Source organism: Rana temporaria, chromosome 12 (assembly GCF_905171775.1).
Source record: "Rana temporaria chromosome 12, aRanTem1.1, whole genome shotgun sequence".
Classification (NCBI taxonomy): Eukaryota; Metazoa; Chordata; class Amphibia; order Anura; family Ranidae; genus Rana; species Rana temporaria.
This window is the reverse complement of record NC_053500.1, coordinates 126271768-126287574: the sequence shown is the minus strand read 5'-3', so window position 1 is coordinate 126287574 and position 15807 is coordinate 126271768. Positions and strand designations below refer to the sequence as shown.

At 43.4% G+C, this 15807-nt stretch overlaps 2 protein-coding genes across 2 annotated transcripts in view; one reads left to right on the top strand and one right to left on the bottom strand.

The window, feature by feature from the left end:
• The window catches only part of LOC120918789 (BPI fold-containing family C protein-like), a 332741-nt gene that overhangs the window by 185132 nt on the left and 131802 nt on the right, over positions 1-15807 (bottom strand). The gene's annotated exons all lie outside the window — the stretch shown is intronic.
• Positions 1-15807, top strand: part of LOC120918791 (BPI fold-containing family B member 6-like) — a 31018-nt gene that overhangs the window by 9634 nt on the left and 5577 nt on the right. The window contains exons 7-11 of the mRNA XM_040330587.1: positions 4953-5044; positions 6670-6846; positions 9586-9639; positions 12260-12421; positions 15700-15767. Of these exons, the coding sequence (XP_040186521.1) occupies positions 4953-5044; positions 6670-6846; positions 9586-9639; positions 12260-12421; positions 15700-15767 (553 nt within the window). The remainder of the gene's footprint in view (positions 1-4952; positions 5045-6669; positions 6847-9585; positions 9640-12259; positions 12422-15699; positions 15768-15807) is intronic.

Genomic DNA, 15807 nt, shown 5'->3' with positions numbered 1-15807 from the left:
TGAAGACTCCGGGGATGCTGTGCAGGGACTGCGGAGATGCTGGGATGACCGGACAGCAGACAGCAGGAGCTTGGTGCAGACAGCTGAAAACAGTCAGCAGGTGGGAGGTGTACTGTAGTGCTGATACAGGCAGAGTCAGGCAGGCCGGGTCAAATACAGGCGGGCGGATCAGGTACAGAAGGGAGACAGCAGCAGAGCCGTGGTTCAAGCCGGATCAGTAACAGGCGGGCAGCAGACCGTTGGAAGGTGGAGGCAGGAGCGGAGTCAGACAAGCCAGAGGTCCGGGCAGGTGGAGATCAGAAGGGTCAAAGACAAGCCGGGTTCACAGGAACGAAAGGCAATCAGGTAGCAAGTGTCAGGTAGGGTAAACAGGAACGCTGATGACTGAGCAGCAAGAGGCTATGGGATGAGCCCCATTAAATAGCCTAAACTGGCGCCAAAATGGCGTCATCATGTGCCCACGCGCCGTTGCTGCGATTGCTCGTGCCCGCCGATGTGGCGCGAACGTGCGCTCCCGCACCATTGCCGCTATTGCGCGCACCCGTGCGCGTCGGCGCGCCATTAGCGCCACCTAGTGGCCTACCAAGTCTATGACACAGTCATTCCCATTACATCCAACTTCTCAATAGCAATCACATTAATTACACAAAGGACATTCAACTTCGCTGTGGTATCAGCATTACTGATAGCGATAGTCTCCCAGAGATTGCTTAAACTGTGAAATTGATGTATGCTGTATGAAAACTGAGGCTGTTTAATGGTGCGCATACCTTGGGCTCAAACATTTCTCATACATGTGTCTAGTGGCTCTACACTTCCCAGTTCCATCACAGGTGGACTCCTCCCTCTACTAGCAATCACATCAAATGCTTTGTGGACTTAACTCAGTTTTCGTAAACCAAAAAGTGCCCCTATGCCCAGGGGAACACTCCCCTATATAGCCTTACAACAGGAAGTGACCTTGCCTCTTGCTTTCATAGCATTAATACACATAAATATGGTGATTACAGTGGCACCTTCTGTGCATTTTAATGTTGATTAATGTTGAAGTAGAACTAAAACTTTTTTTTGATTTGTCACTTCTTGGTGCTGGAATTCATTAATTTGTGTGCTAGAGTTACATCTTTCTGGTCCAGCCAATTAAAATGAACCTGGAAAAAGACTGGGAGAAGATATTGGCACCAGCAAGGGAGCAAGGATAGGAGAGTTTTCTTCCAATTTAATGATCATAGCAAACTAATACTATTTGTGCCCTCCTGAAAAGTCAGAGATAATCACAGCTTAGTTTTCAGTCTAACCAAGCCAGCTTCTGGTTAGTTGTTCTTTGTTTAGGCTTTTAAAGTGGTTCTAAAGCCTTGAGGTTTTTTTTACCTTAAAGGAGAAGTACAGCTAAAGCTCGTTTGGCTGTACTACTCCTGTGGATCGCAGGAGTGCCGATCAACAGACAATTGACAGCTGAAGCCCCCCGCTGATGGCTGACATCATAGAGCCGATCCAGGCTCAGAAAAGATCACGACCATGTGATTGGGATCCGCCCATATGCCTGGACCAGCACCCGAGGGAGCTGGCTGCTCCCACTCCATTCACAGCCCATTGCTCCAAAGAGACAGTGATTGACAGTCATCAGCTTTTTGCTCAGTGAGCCCCCCAATTCCTTTTACGTACCTGAGCCCAACCCGATACAGAGATGTGCACAAACGCAGAAGCTCTGGCCACTGTCTTCCTCCAAATTGGGCAGATTGATAGGAGCGGAAGCTGTTGGCTCCCACTTCTGTCAATCAAATGTTGATGAGGGAGTAGGGGCATGCCCAAGCCACTCACTCTGTGTAAATAGACCCAGACAGGGCATCCTAGGAGCGAGCATGCACGGGTGCCCCTATGGAAATTGGGTTTCTGTGGGGGCACTTGCTAAAGAGGAGGGGCCTGGAGCACTGGCAGGGGACCCCAGAAGAAGAGGATCGGGCCTGCTCTATGCAAAAGCACTGCACAGAGAATGTAAGTATATATATTATTTTAAGAAAAAAAAGGTTTAAGAAAAGAAGGTTTAGTATCAGTCAAAGTTTTTTTTCTGGTGTTGATGAATGTCTGACCGTCCCTAATGGTAGAGGCAGGCTTTAGCCTATAAGTCTATGGTTAAATTGTACTCAGGGGTTAACTGTGACTGGCACAGGCAGATGACTTGCACTACCTTAATAAAAGTGTAGCCTTACCACTTTTCCAACTTTAAATATTGACTGGTCTTTATTGGACAAGACCTCAGTGACTAAAGTGGAGTTCCAGCCTAAAAAAAAAAAAAAAATGTTTTTAAAGTCAGCAGCTACAAGTACTGTATCTGCTGACTTTTAATAAGGACACTTACCTGTCCAGGGAGCCCGCGATGTCGGCCCCCCAAAGCCGATTCGTCCATTGGCTCTAGTGCAGGAGCAGCCATTGCAACTAAGTGTAACCGGCAGTGGAGCCTACTGCGCATGTGCGAGCCGCGCAGCACTTTCTCGTCTTCTGGGACACACACATGTCCCAGAAGTCAGCGGGGAAGAAGGAGGAGGGCTTGCCACAGAAGAGGAAATTGTGTACTTTGCCAGGCTGGCTGGGACGGAAGTACACCTTTGTACTTCTTAAAAGGTAAGAAAAAGAAAAGAAACAATTATATATATCTAAAAACAGGGGGTGGAGGGGTGGTCTTCAGTTTAAGACTTTGTAAAGTTGGTGGTACTCCGCTTTAAAGATAATTTGGTATGCCCCATCTTCCGTCCAAAGTCCCATACTCCCCTGTCACACAAAGTTTTGCACACTAGATCATAGAGCTACTAGTGAAAATATTCTTGGTGCACCTGCATGCTCTCTGCACTCCATTTAATTCCTAACGTTAGTCTGGAGTACAAGCTAATTTTCAGAAGTCAATAGGAATGGACTAGAGTTAAAAAATGTAAGAAAATTAAAGGGGTTCTTTTTCAGCCTTCAATATCCTTCAAAAAGTTATTCCCTGGACAGAAAGTAAGGGTTTAACCCCTTTGCGCCACCAGTACGTATATATGTGCCCCACAGGTCTGGTCTTTTTTCCATGGGGCCACATATATGCGCGTCTGTTTTTGTGCTGGGAGTGCATACTAACGAACGGGACCCAGAACTCCCAGAGCTTACCTGATCGCTGTCATAGCCTCTGATTGGCTGCCACATTGATTAGTCACCGTGAATGGAGAGGCAAAATACATTGAAAAGAACACATTCTTAGATTAAGATTTGATCTAGGTCAGTGCTGGGGTTAGTGTTTGGGTCAACTAAGGGTCAAAGGTCATTGTCAGTATATTTTGGGCAGGATTTTTTTTAAAAGCATTTTTTTCAATTAGTAGTAGTGTGTTTTAGGTAGTATAAAAAAACAAAAACAAAAAAAAAGCAAATGCACACTATTGTTTCTGGGCTTTAATATGGGTAAAAACAAACAAATAACATATATATATGTGGTATCGCTGTTAGGAGAAGGATCATTTATTTTGCATTTTTCTTTGGTGGTAGGTTATGATAGTAGCAAGAAATGTTTTTTTTATTACTATTTTGGGTCAGTTTTCCTTTAATAGTAATAAAAAATAAATCATTGCCATTTACTACCAAATTAAAGCCCAATATGTCCTGAAAAATACAGGGACTAATCCACCTAGATGCACAAAGAAGTTTTGATGATATATACAGTTCTACATTAGCCTTGTCCTGTTCCTCTGTGATTGATGTGATTGTATGTGACTATTTGGATTTTATCTGACATCATTAAAGGTGTTTCAATGGTGTGCGGCCATCCAGGCATTTATATTTCTTTCTATAGTCAACCCCTACTCAGCTTGAGAAATCCTTGTGGTATCTAGCTTCCCTTCAAACCAAAGATATGTGTGTGGACCATTCAGATTGTATGGGAATAAAATACTGTGCCTAACACTGTGAGTGCTGGCTGGGAAGGGAGTCTATTCTCCAGGCAATAGTAGAGCGTAACTAGGTGTTCCAGGAGCTGCACATCAAGTCAAGACCTGCTGTATAATAGTGAATGGAAATCCCAGGACACGTCACCAATGCGGTTCACATCCGCCCAGTGGAGCTTACACATGAGGATGAGAAAGCTCCGGTGGGCAGATTGAAATGCATTGGGGTGCGGCCTGGTGGGGGTCCAAGCTGAGACTGCCATTCACTATTATACAGCAGGTCTTGACTTAATGTGCAGCTCCTGGGACACATAGTCACAATTTAGCTTCCCTTGTATGGCTGCCCTCAGGTTTTCATCCCTGGCAAGCACCCTGGCCAATCTACTGACTACGGTCCCTACTCATCGTGAAGCATGAGCTCATAACCAAGAGTATTCCCCCATCATTGCTCATACAGAATGATAATCGTCCACACCAGGCTCTTTTTGAAAGGGTAATACCTTTACTGAAGAACAGTGGTAGGACATTCAGTCATACTGGATGATGGAAGCACATTGCTTACACAAGTTATGGAAGTATTTATTAGGTAGAGAGAGACCTGTGCCTATGCAGAAGGTAGAACAGTGTTCTGACATTCATCCTCAATGAATGCTAAAAAATAAGACCCCACAATTTGAAATTATGCCAAGGGAGCTCCTACTGAGCTGGCACCAGATCTCATCATTGCTGCTAGTGAAGTCCACAAAAAAAAATTGTTTACTGTTTCCCCAGTTTGGAGGTTTTTTCAACAACCAACTCAGGGAGCCTTCCCCATTTTATATAACCCATGATGCCAATGAGAAGGTGCCAGGAGGCCCAGGTGTGAAGAATAACCCTAAATGGGTTGCACCACCTACAAGGGGACTTGGCATTCTGCTAAAGGATAAGTCTAGAAATATTTCATTAATAAAAGAACATGTTAAATATTGACGCTTCATGTTTTTTAGATGTATAATACTAGTGCTGATTAAATGTATAATGCATTTATACGGTTTTTCTCTTCAGTTGACTTGCCTATTGAAAATATCGGAAACCTCCGCTATTTACTAACTCCAGTACCTACAGTGACTGGAGAGCATTTTGAGATGGAATTAAATGTAAGCCTATTATATTACGTGTGTGCTGATGTAGACCTCTGATATAGCTACACAAATACAGCAAAGTCATGCAAGAACAGGCATATGCTGCAAACACAACTTTGTATTACAGGTGTATGGTTCCAATTTAAGTGTATACAACTAATTTTAAGAAAATAGAAGAACCTCTTTTTGCACAGAGGATGCTCACTTATTTCTAAGCTGGCCATATACACTTATATTTTTTCATTCACCCTGCAGGCTGAACAAAAAAATCCAACAATTCTTGCTAAATAGGACTGATGAGCCCATGCTACAGCTACTGTGTTCTGCAAGCTGTCACAACAGCCAAACTGTATTTGAAGTGACTTAAGCCTCGTACATACGATAGGTTAACCAGAGGACAACGGTCTGAAGGACCGTTGTCATAGGTTAACCGATGAAGCTGACTGATGGTCCGTCACGCCTACACACCATAGGTTAAATAACCGATCGTGTCAGAACGCGGTGACGTAAAACACAACGACGTGCTGAAAAAAAAGAAGTTTAATGCTTCCAAGCATGCGTCGACTTGATTCTGAGCATGCGTGGATTTTTAACCGATGATCGTGCCTACTAACGATCGGTTTTGACCTATCGGTTAGGAATCTATAGGTTAATTTTAAAGCAAGTTGGCTTTTTTTTAACCTATGGTTAAATAACCTATGGGGCCCACACACGATCGGTTTTGACCGATGAAAACGGTCCTTCAGACCGTTATCCTCTGGTTAACCTATCGTGTGTACGAGGCCTAACAGTGACTTATAAAAGGTTGTTGGACAAAAGAGCCACCGACGGAGCAAATTTTGGCAGAAAGAAAGGTCGCACCAGCCTAGTGCATTATCCTTAAAACTGATTTTACTAAAAAAGATAAAATGAAGCTACTCACAAGCGAGGGTAAAAAAGTTGACAATCATAGTCCTCACATAATTGCCAATACTTCTTGCCCCCTGGACATAGAGACCGTAATAAAGGGACAACGAGGCTGGGTGGGAAAGGGTTAAATAATATATTACAGGAACTCAATATTTCAAAAAACAACATACATCCGTCCTTAAAAAGTCTCAATCCACCATAACACTCGTATTTCTCCTTGACATGCTGTGCCTTGAAGTTGAAATGACCAGGGCTGGGCTCTGAGGAAGAAGTTTGTCCTTCGAAACGTGTCAGCCAGCAGTGGTCCTAATCATTCCCTCTGTGACCATCTGGAGTGTATTGGTTCTGACTATTTTGCTGTTACTTGTGGAAACTGTTTGCATTGCCGCCTTTTGAGTAGCTTCATTTTATCTTTTTTAATAAAATCAGTTTTAAGGATAATACACTAGGCTGGTGTGCCCTTTCTTTCTTATTCTTCTTTTTCATGTTTACCCCACTGTCTGAGATCAAGATCACTTATAATAGTTGAATCTACATATCTGTAAATGCAAAGTAATTCCAAAAAAATATACAACAGCAGGAACTTTACTATAACATCTTCATTGGAAATTCATTAGGGTTTCAGATGGTAGACAAATACAACAACTTGTATGTTTTTTTTATTTGTGGTGGCCTCCAGGAAATGTTTTATTTTTTTTATTAAACACTAAACTTTTTTTTTCCCTATAAAGGTTACTTTGCTTAAAGGAGAGGAAGTTGTTGATCCTCCAGAGAGAACCAACAATCCCTTGGTTCTACCATCCAATCCACAAACCACAACACTAATTTTGAAAGCCAGCTTTCTTGGATATTTTTTTACTCTTCTTCAGCAAGAAGGATTATTCAACTTCAAAACAACAGAAGATGATGTAAGAAACATGTTAGGAATCACAAAGTGGAAATGTATAACCTAGGTATTTTATTTCACTAAGGATCTGTTACAGAAATACAGAGGCAAGCCAGATTTTGTATTGAGAAAACTACACCAGGAAACCAGAATAACTAAAGCAAGACCCTAGTAAAAATTGAATGGGCTTCTCTTCTGTACTGAAATGTCTAATTTCACTGTTCACTGTGGGCTTTTCACAGTGTTCATTAGAAGCTCAAGCTAGTCAGATAGAGCAAGTCAGATAGAGCACACATTATTGTTCCTAGCCCACCCCTTTCATGCATTGGATTTAGGTTTTTCAATAATGGAGGTTCAGCATCGCATATAGGCATCACCAGGGGCAGTGTGCATGTAATTACAGTCTTCCTAGGAATGTCTACTTCTCCAGACTGACACCTATCAATCACCTGGGTGATCTGTATTAGGATGGCCTAAACATTTTTTATAGTTGACCACCAAACACCATCCCTGTCACGTAACGTGTAGCACATGCTCTCTATACTTCTGTCTATGTTCTGGTTTATTACAGAGGTGCCACAATGAAATTATAATACACGTTTTTTCTAATTTGGCTGACTGCATTCCTCCAGAGGTCAGTCGGATGAGAATGTTTGAAGGATCCCATAAACATGAGATTAACATAAGATCATCTTCTGATCCAGCCATACCCCTTTTCTCCTATCACATCATCTTCCCTTTACTGTTTATTAGGTTCACTAAACTGTTTTTCAGTTGGGTTGCCTCAGCACCCTGGTGTGCTGCCTTAGGTTGTCAAGTTTTTTTCACACAACATCATACTCTTCCAGCAAATCCATCTGCTCTGCCTCCTGCCCACTACCATACTGCCACTGTGAAAATCGGATGGTGTGGCTCTCTTGCGAACAGAAGGGTGGGATAAACTGAGGATAGGGGGGCTATGGAACTTATGTGAAAGGATGGGGGGGGTGTAAAGGTCACCACCGTTTACGATTTCCCTTCTATCAGTCACGACAGCTTATCTGACACTCCACAATCTAGCAGACATCATCCATACCAATTCACCAGAAATAACGAGACAAGCTCCGTTCTCTGAGTCAAAATGTATGAACACTTTTAATGGTAACTCTCAGTCTTATATACAGTACAACATATTACAGTAATCAAAAGAACAAAGAACTCTTCACCCACACATCACTTCAATACACACTCTCTTAGACTATGACATCCCGTTGAGCTAATTATTCCCCAGACATTCCGTCTCCGACAAAAAGTGATTCACCTGCAGAATACACATTTCTATGTCAGACATAAAACAGTATTAGCATACTTAATGAAAGGTATTTCAGGAGCCAGGCTGTCTACCAAGCTCAAATCCACCTCACCCCTGTACAGACTCAATTACCATCTCAACAGCCTGTGCTACACAAAGGAATGAGTCATTATTGACCAGCAGAGTCAGAATATTAGTTCTTTGCAGACATTAAGGAATGTATTGTGGATTACTGTCCATGCTAAAACAATCCAACATATGTCCCTTATTTCCTGGCTCAATACATGAATTAACAGTAATGTCCCCTCTCATGTAATTTCTAATTAATATTTCTCAGTCACCCTATGCCCAAAAGGGACACAGGGTGACCTTAGACCCAAGAGTTATTAGTGACGCTGGCACAGGTGTACCCCCATCCTTCAAAAGTCTCTGTTTGTCACGGGTCATTCCGTTACAGGGGGGTCTTGGGACTCTTATGTAAAGGGGGGAAGTGGGGACTCTGATTGATGTGAAGAGGGGAGGGAGTGGGGACTCGGATATGAAAGAGAGGGAATGAAGGATTGTGATGTGAAATTGGGGGAAACTAAGTACCCTGTTGTGAAAGTTTCAGGAGTGAGGACTTTAACGTGGAGAGGGAGAAGTTGGGACACTGATGTAAAGGGGGTAAGTGAGAACTTTGCTGTAAGAGGGGGGAGTTAGGACTCTGATGTAACAGGGAACCCCATCTTAGACCGGGATGTCTCAAAGGCTGTTGTGACTGAAAAATTTTTTTACACTGCACCAAACTTTTCATCAACTTAGAATGAAATTGCAGCTCACTGGGGTGTACTAAGCACTTATTATAGGCCCAGGCCCAGAAATGACCCACTATATGTCTATTCGTTCAAGAAGCCTTTTAGAAAAAATACAGAAGTTTAAATGTATATGAAATATAGATAATATATAAATTATTAGATAATTGATAATGGAGCTCTAACATACACATTCTTAATGTACTATAGTTCACAGTGTTTTTCCGCTCTTGTTCTTATCGTAATTGTATTTTGTTTATTCTACTTAAAGTTATTGTAAAGGTAATTTTTTTTATAACAAACATGTCTATACTTACCTGCTCTGTGGAATGGAATTGCACAGAGCGGCTGCTAACATCCTCTTTTCATGTCTGCTGCCCCCCTCCCCCTCTTCACTGGGATTGATTGACAGCACTGGGAGCCAATGGCTCCCGGTGCCCCAATAAAGCCAGTGAGACCCGGAAGTGAGGGGAGAGAATACCTGCAGACGTGCATGGCCCTGGAGCGAATGAGGGCTCAGGTAAGTAAAAGGGAGAGTGAGGGGGGATGCTGACACCTAAACATGTTTTGCCTTAATGCAAGAAATGCATTAAGGTAAAAAGTGTTTAGGCTTTACAACCACTTTAAAACATGGTGTTTTATGTGACAGCAAGGCTAACAATAATTTCTTGTTTTGTAGATTACAAATGCTGGGGCAATATCTACCTCTGTGTTAAGTGACATTATTCCTGAGGTAAGTGCACTAAGAGTATGTGCGTGCATGATTTTTATTAAAAAAATGTTCTTGCTCTCTCTCTCATATGATATATTCTCTTGATAGATTATCTTGCCCCGACATTATTATAATTTATAATAATGTTTAGTGATTGACCCATCGGTGTCCTATAGGGAGAGTGACAGATTACCAAATAAGCAGAGTAAGCACTGGCCTATGAGCGCCAACCCCTGGACAACTAATCAAAATAATATTGATTTGATCTTAAAATACATTTTTAATTAAGCTTTCTTTAAGTTAGAAAAAGTGAATCAACACAAAGAATGGACAACTTTACATGAAATACTCTATAGAGGAAATACTGTATTAATGTTATGTACCCAATAATAATTTAAAGTACATAAATCATAGGCATTAGGCATCACATTGCAGTTAAAAGCTCATCTTCTTTCCGCTATCAGTTTGTAAAAAAAAATTGGTGCAATCTACATAATGTACACTAGTGATGGTCATCTCCATCTAGCGTACGACGTGCACGCTACTTAATTCAATGTTATCCCACTAGAGAGCACACACAAGAAACCTCCAGAAACATGCAAGGGGTTTCTAAACCCTGTGGATTGCTTAGCAAGCGACTCTTCTCCAAGTTAATTGTACAGTCAGACTGTAACATGTATGTTGAGTCTATAAAGTGATTTCTACTCATTTGGGAGATTTCTTCTAACTTCCTGTTGTGCCTATGAACAGGAAATGAAGGAAAACTTCCCCCATGTTGAATTATAGTGGGGAGTAGGATTAAGCTTCTGATATATAATGAGAACAAAGCATTATTAAAATAAAGTGTTTTTTAACCACTTAAGACCCGGACCAATATGCCGGTAAAGGACCAGGCCCCTTTTTGCGATTCGCCACTGCGTCGCTTTAACTGACAATTGCGCGGTCGTGCGACGTGGCTTCCAAATAAAATTGGCGTCCTTTTTTCCCACAAATAGAGCTTTGTTTTGGTGGTATTTGATCACCTCTGCGGTTTTTATTTTTTGCGCTATAAACAAAAATAGAGTGATATTTTTGAAAAAAATGAAATATTTTTTACTTTTTGCTATAATAAATATCCCCAAAAAAGATATAAAAAAACTTTTTCTTCCCTCAGTTTAGACCGATACGTATTCTTCTACCTATTTTTGGTAAAAAAAAAAATCGCAATAAGCATTTAACGATTGGTTTACACAAAATTTATAGGGCCAGATTCACATACATTTGCGGCCGTGTAACGTAACCCGTTTACGATACACCGCAGCAAGTTTCCAGTTTTAGTGCCCGATCCACAAAGCACTTACCTGGAAACTTGCGGCGGTGTATCGTAAATATGTCCGGCGCGAGGCGGGCCAATTCAAATGGTCGTGTGCCATTTAAATTAGGCGCGCTCCCGCACCGGACCTACTGCGCATGCTCTGTTTCGCAATTCCCGTTGTGCTTTGCGCGCAATGACGTTATTTTTTCGAACGGCGACGCGCGTAGCGTAATTCCGTATTCCCGGACGGCTTACGCAAACGATGTTCATTTTGAAATTTCGACGCGGGAACGACGGCCATACTTTAGACAGCAATAAGTTTGCTGACTAAAGTTAGGGCACCAAAAACGACGACTAACTTTGCGACGGGAAACTAGACTAGCGGTGACATAGCGAACGCGAAAAACCATTGTGGATCGCCGTAACTCCTAATTTGCATACCCGACGCTGGTTTACGACGCAAACTCCCCCCAGCGGCGGCCGCGGTACTGCATCCTAAGATCCGACAGTGTAAAACAATTACACCTGTCGGATATAGGGGCTATCTATGCGTAACTGATTCTATGAATCAGTCGCATAGATACTCTGAGAGATACGACGGAGTATCTGAGATACTCCGTCGTATCTCCTTTGTGAATCTGGCCCATAGCGTTTACAAAATAGGGGATAGTTTTATGGCATTTTTATTAATATTTTTTTTTTTTTTACTACTAATGGCAGCGATCAGCGATTTTTTTCATGACTGCGACATTATGGCGGACACATCGGACAATTTTGACACATTTTTGGGACCATTGTCATTTTCACAGCAAAAAGTGCTATAAAAATGCATTGATTACTGTGAAAATGATAATTGCAGTTTGAGAGTTAACCACTAGGGGGCACTGTAGGGGTTAAGTGTGACCTCATGTGTGTTTCTAACTGTAGGGGGGCGGGGCTGGACTTGTGACATCACTGATTGTCTTTCCCTATATCAGGGAACAGACGATCAGTGACACTGCCACTGTGAAGAACGGGAAAGGTGTGTTTACACTCACCTCTCCCCGTTCTTCAGCTCCTGTGACCGATCGCAGGACACCGGCGGCGATCGGTTCGGCGGGTCCCACGGCCGTGGTCACGGAGCTTTGGACCGGGTCGCGGGCATGCGCGACCTATGGCCGGGCACTTAAAGAGGACGTACAGGTACGTGATTGTACCCAGCCGTGCCATTCTGCCGACGTATATAGGCGTTAGGCGGTCCTTGAGTGGTTAAATGACACATTTATTGCTTTATAAATACACTTGTAGTATCAACGATATTAAAAGTACATATATAATGCTAATTTATATACTTCTTATCTCTTGCAGCTTCCACCAGGACTTCAAGATTACAAGATAAATATTTATGTGAAAAAAACACCTTTAGTTACCATTAGTACTTCTAAAGCACTGCTCCATCTTTACTCCACCATGGAAGTAGTGGCATCCAGTCCAGACTCCGAGCCTTCACTCTTGTTTGTAATTGATCTAGTAAGCAGTCTGTTCAGATTTAAAATTGTAAATTAAATCTCTAAAAAGTGTTTAAGACATCAGAATACTCAATGTGACGGAATGCAGATGGATTGGGGAACATTAATGTTTCTGTAAGCAGCACCCAAGCATAGTGTAAATGTCTCTACCCAAGATTTGTTGGAAGTAAGTAGAATGGTTGGGATAGATTTTGTTTCTGCCAAGGTCACCACTTTCACCACTAAGGGCTGGCATCCACAGCACTTCCCCTCTCCAGAGCAAAATAATGCATGTTCATGCAATGCCTGCTTGTACAGCATTTAGCTAGAACAGTGGTTCTCAACCTTTCTAGTGCCGTGACCCCTTGATAAAATTTGACAAGTTGTGGGAACCCCTAACAGTAGAATTTTTGTAGCGTGGGTTGTCAGCACCTAAGGCCAGACAAGTAATTTGCGCCCCTAACACACGGACATTTAGGGATCCCCAAGTCCCTTATACTCGAACATTATTAAAAACCCCTTATGGTACATTTTAGGATTGACCACTCTCTCTATGTTCTCCTTTCTTTCACTTTTATCTCTCTATCTTGTCCCCCCCATCCCTCTCTCTAGTCATCTTTCCTGTTCTTTCTCTTATTCTTTCTCTCCCTTTTTTCTTTGTTCCTCCGCCTCTTTTCCTCTCCCTTCCATGTATTTTCTATATTTTATTCCTTCTCTTACTCCTTGGGGGGGGGGGGGGGTGAGTGCTGGCAGTGCTGGTGGAGAGTTCTGATCAGCCAGCTTAGATGCTCTTGATCAAGATTATCTGCTGGTCTGAGAACTGTAGTGGGGACTTTAAATGGCAACTCTAATCACAGGTAGTGTTACTCAATGTGTCTTCAGCTCGGTGGTGTCTCGCAGCAGTGACACCTATGCCGAAATCAGGAGATAGAGTCTCCTCCAGCCCCTCCCACTTCACATTCCTCACCAGTCAGCTGACCTCTAATCTCTGCCCCACAGCCATGCCGTGAACTGAGTGGGCGGGCAAGGGCTCCAGGAGCAGCCCAGCTGGACGGCCACAGGCTCCAGAGACAGCCCTGCTGGATGGCTGTGAAAAGGATTAGAGTGCTGCGGGCAACAGCCCAGGATTTGGTGACCCTTGGCAAATTGTCATTTGACCCCCGAGGGGGTCCCGACCCCCAGGTTGAGAACCACTGAGCTAGAAGATCTTGCAAAATCCTGCAGTTGAAATGTTATTCTTTGCAGACACCTCAAACATGACTGAGGAAATTCGACCAGTACAGATGGATTCTGTTTTTTCTATATGAATACTGCACTTTGAACTTAGAGCAGTTCTCCTTGCACTGTTTTAGTAAAACCTGCATAGTTCCCCTGCCACGTGTGGCCCATGAGCCTGGTCATACAATGTGATTACACTGTACACCATTACAACAATTCTATTCTCTGCTCATGTCTTGGGAACCCTTTAAATGGCTGGTTCATATAATCCAGCCAGATCTTTTTTTGGATGCGGGAGGGCAAGATGAAGTAGCCAGGGCCAGTGATACCACTAGGCAAACTAGGCAGCCGCCTAGGGCGCCTGGCCACTGGTGTTCCTACTCTGTTCTCTCTGCAGCAAGCAACTAAGTCTCAGCATCAGCAGGCAGCCGCCGATCCATTCGCACATTGTGTCAAAGCCGCGGTGGTGGCAAAGGACCTTGTCTGTGTCCTGACTCCCGAATGAATGGAAGCAAGCAAACATTCATTGATGGGCATTGGTAGGCTGCATTGATGGGCACTGGTAGGCTGCATTTTATGGGTGCTGGTAGGCTGCATTGATGAGCACTGGTAGGCTGCATTTTATGGGCGCTGGTGAGGCTGCATTTTATGGGCGCTGGTGAGGCTGCATTTTATGGGCGCTGGTGAGGCTGCATTTTATAGGCGCTGGTGAGGCTGCATTTTATGGGCGCTGGTGAGGCTGCATTGATGAGCACTGATGAGGCTGCATTTTATGGGCGCTGGTGAGGCAGCATTTTATAGGTGCTGGTGAGGCTGCATTTTATGGGCGCTGGTGAGGCTGCATTGATGAGCACTGATGAGGCTGCATTTTATGGGCGCTGGTGAGGCAGCATTTTATAGGTGCTGGTGAGGCTGCATTTTATGGGTGCTAATAGGCTGCATTTGATGGGCGCTGGTGAGACTACATTTGATGGGCGCTGGTGAGGCTGCATTGTTGGGCGCTGGTGAGACTGCATTAGATGGGCGCTGGTGAGACTACATTTGATGGGCGCTGGTGAGGCTGCATTGATGGGCGCTGGTGAGGCTGCATTTGATGGGCGCTGGTAGGCTGCATTTGATGGGCGCTGGTGAGGCTGCATTGATGGGTGCTGGTGAGGCTGCATTGATGGGCGCTGGTGAGGCTGCATTGATGGGCACTGGTGAGGCTGCATTGATGGGCACTGGTGAGGCTGCATTGATGGGCACTGGTGAGGCTGCATTTGATGGGCGCTGGTGAGGCTGCATTGATGGGCGCTGGTGAGGCTGCATTTGATGGGCGCTTCATTAAAAAGGTGGGGTATACATGGGCAGGGAAAAGTGGATGGAGCCAGGGGGGTGGAAAAAGGAGGTTTCGCCTAGGTTTTAAAAAAATAAAAAAAAGTAATCAAACTTGTTTTTTAGTTTTGGATAGACTGGGCATGGGTTGGACCCTCTGCCAAGTTTTTATTGCTGTCTGTGTCCCCGCTGGAAAGCAACACCCCTCTATTTGTACTGGTGACCATTGACACAGGGAAAGAAAATGAGAGGAACTACAAAAAGTGGAAATCTCTGATAGGGACATGTTCTCCTGAGGCAACTGTCTAAGAGCGGACACTAGGGACAGAAAGGGAAATGTCTCCAATAGTATACAAACATCAAAAAGTTTATCTCTTCTCTACTTTGTCCAAAGCTTAACCACTTGCAGACCGCCGCACGCCGATTTACGTCAGCTGTTTGAAGAGGGAAATCTCTGTTATAGCAGCAGCTAGTTGCCATAACCCAGGCATCCTCCTCTTCAGCCGCGGTCCGGTTTCCGACTATTGGTGGTCTCTGCGGTGGATTGGTAGCGAGATCACCTTTATCGATCACCTTTTATGTTTGAGGTATACTGAATGTAATGTTATATACTTGTTTTTTGGGTGAACCCCCGCTTTAAGTGGGTAAAATAATGTTTTGGCCATTTTGGGTACAGTATTATGTAAACTTCATGCCACATTGGAATGTCATAACCATAGAAATGTGATTATATATTGAGATATATTTTATTTTTATTTTATTTTTTAGCATATGAATTATAAAATCCAGTCATCCGTCAAGGAAAACAGCTTACATTCGATGTTCTCTCTTGACAAGTAAGATCTAATCTGGTTATTGATTTACAGGACTAGGTGG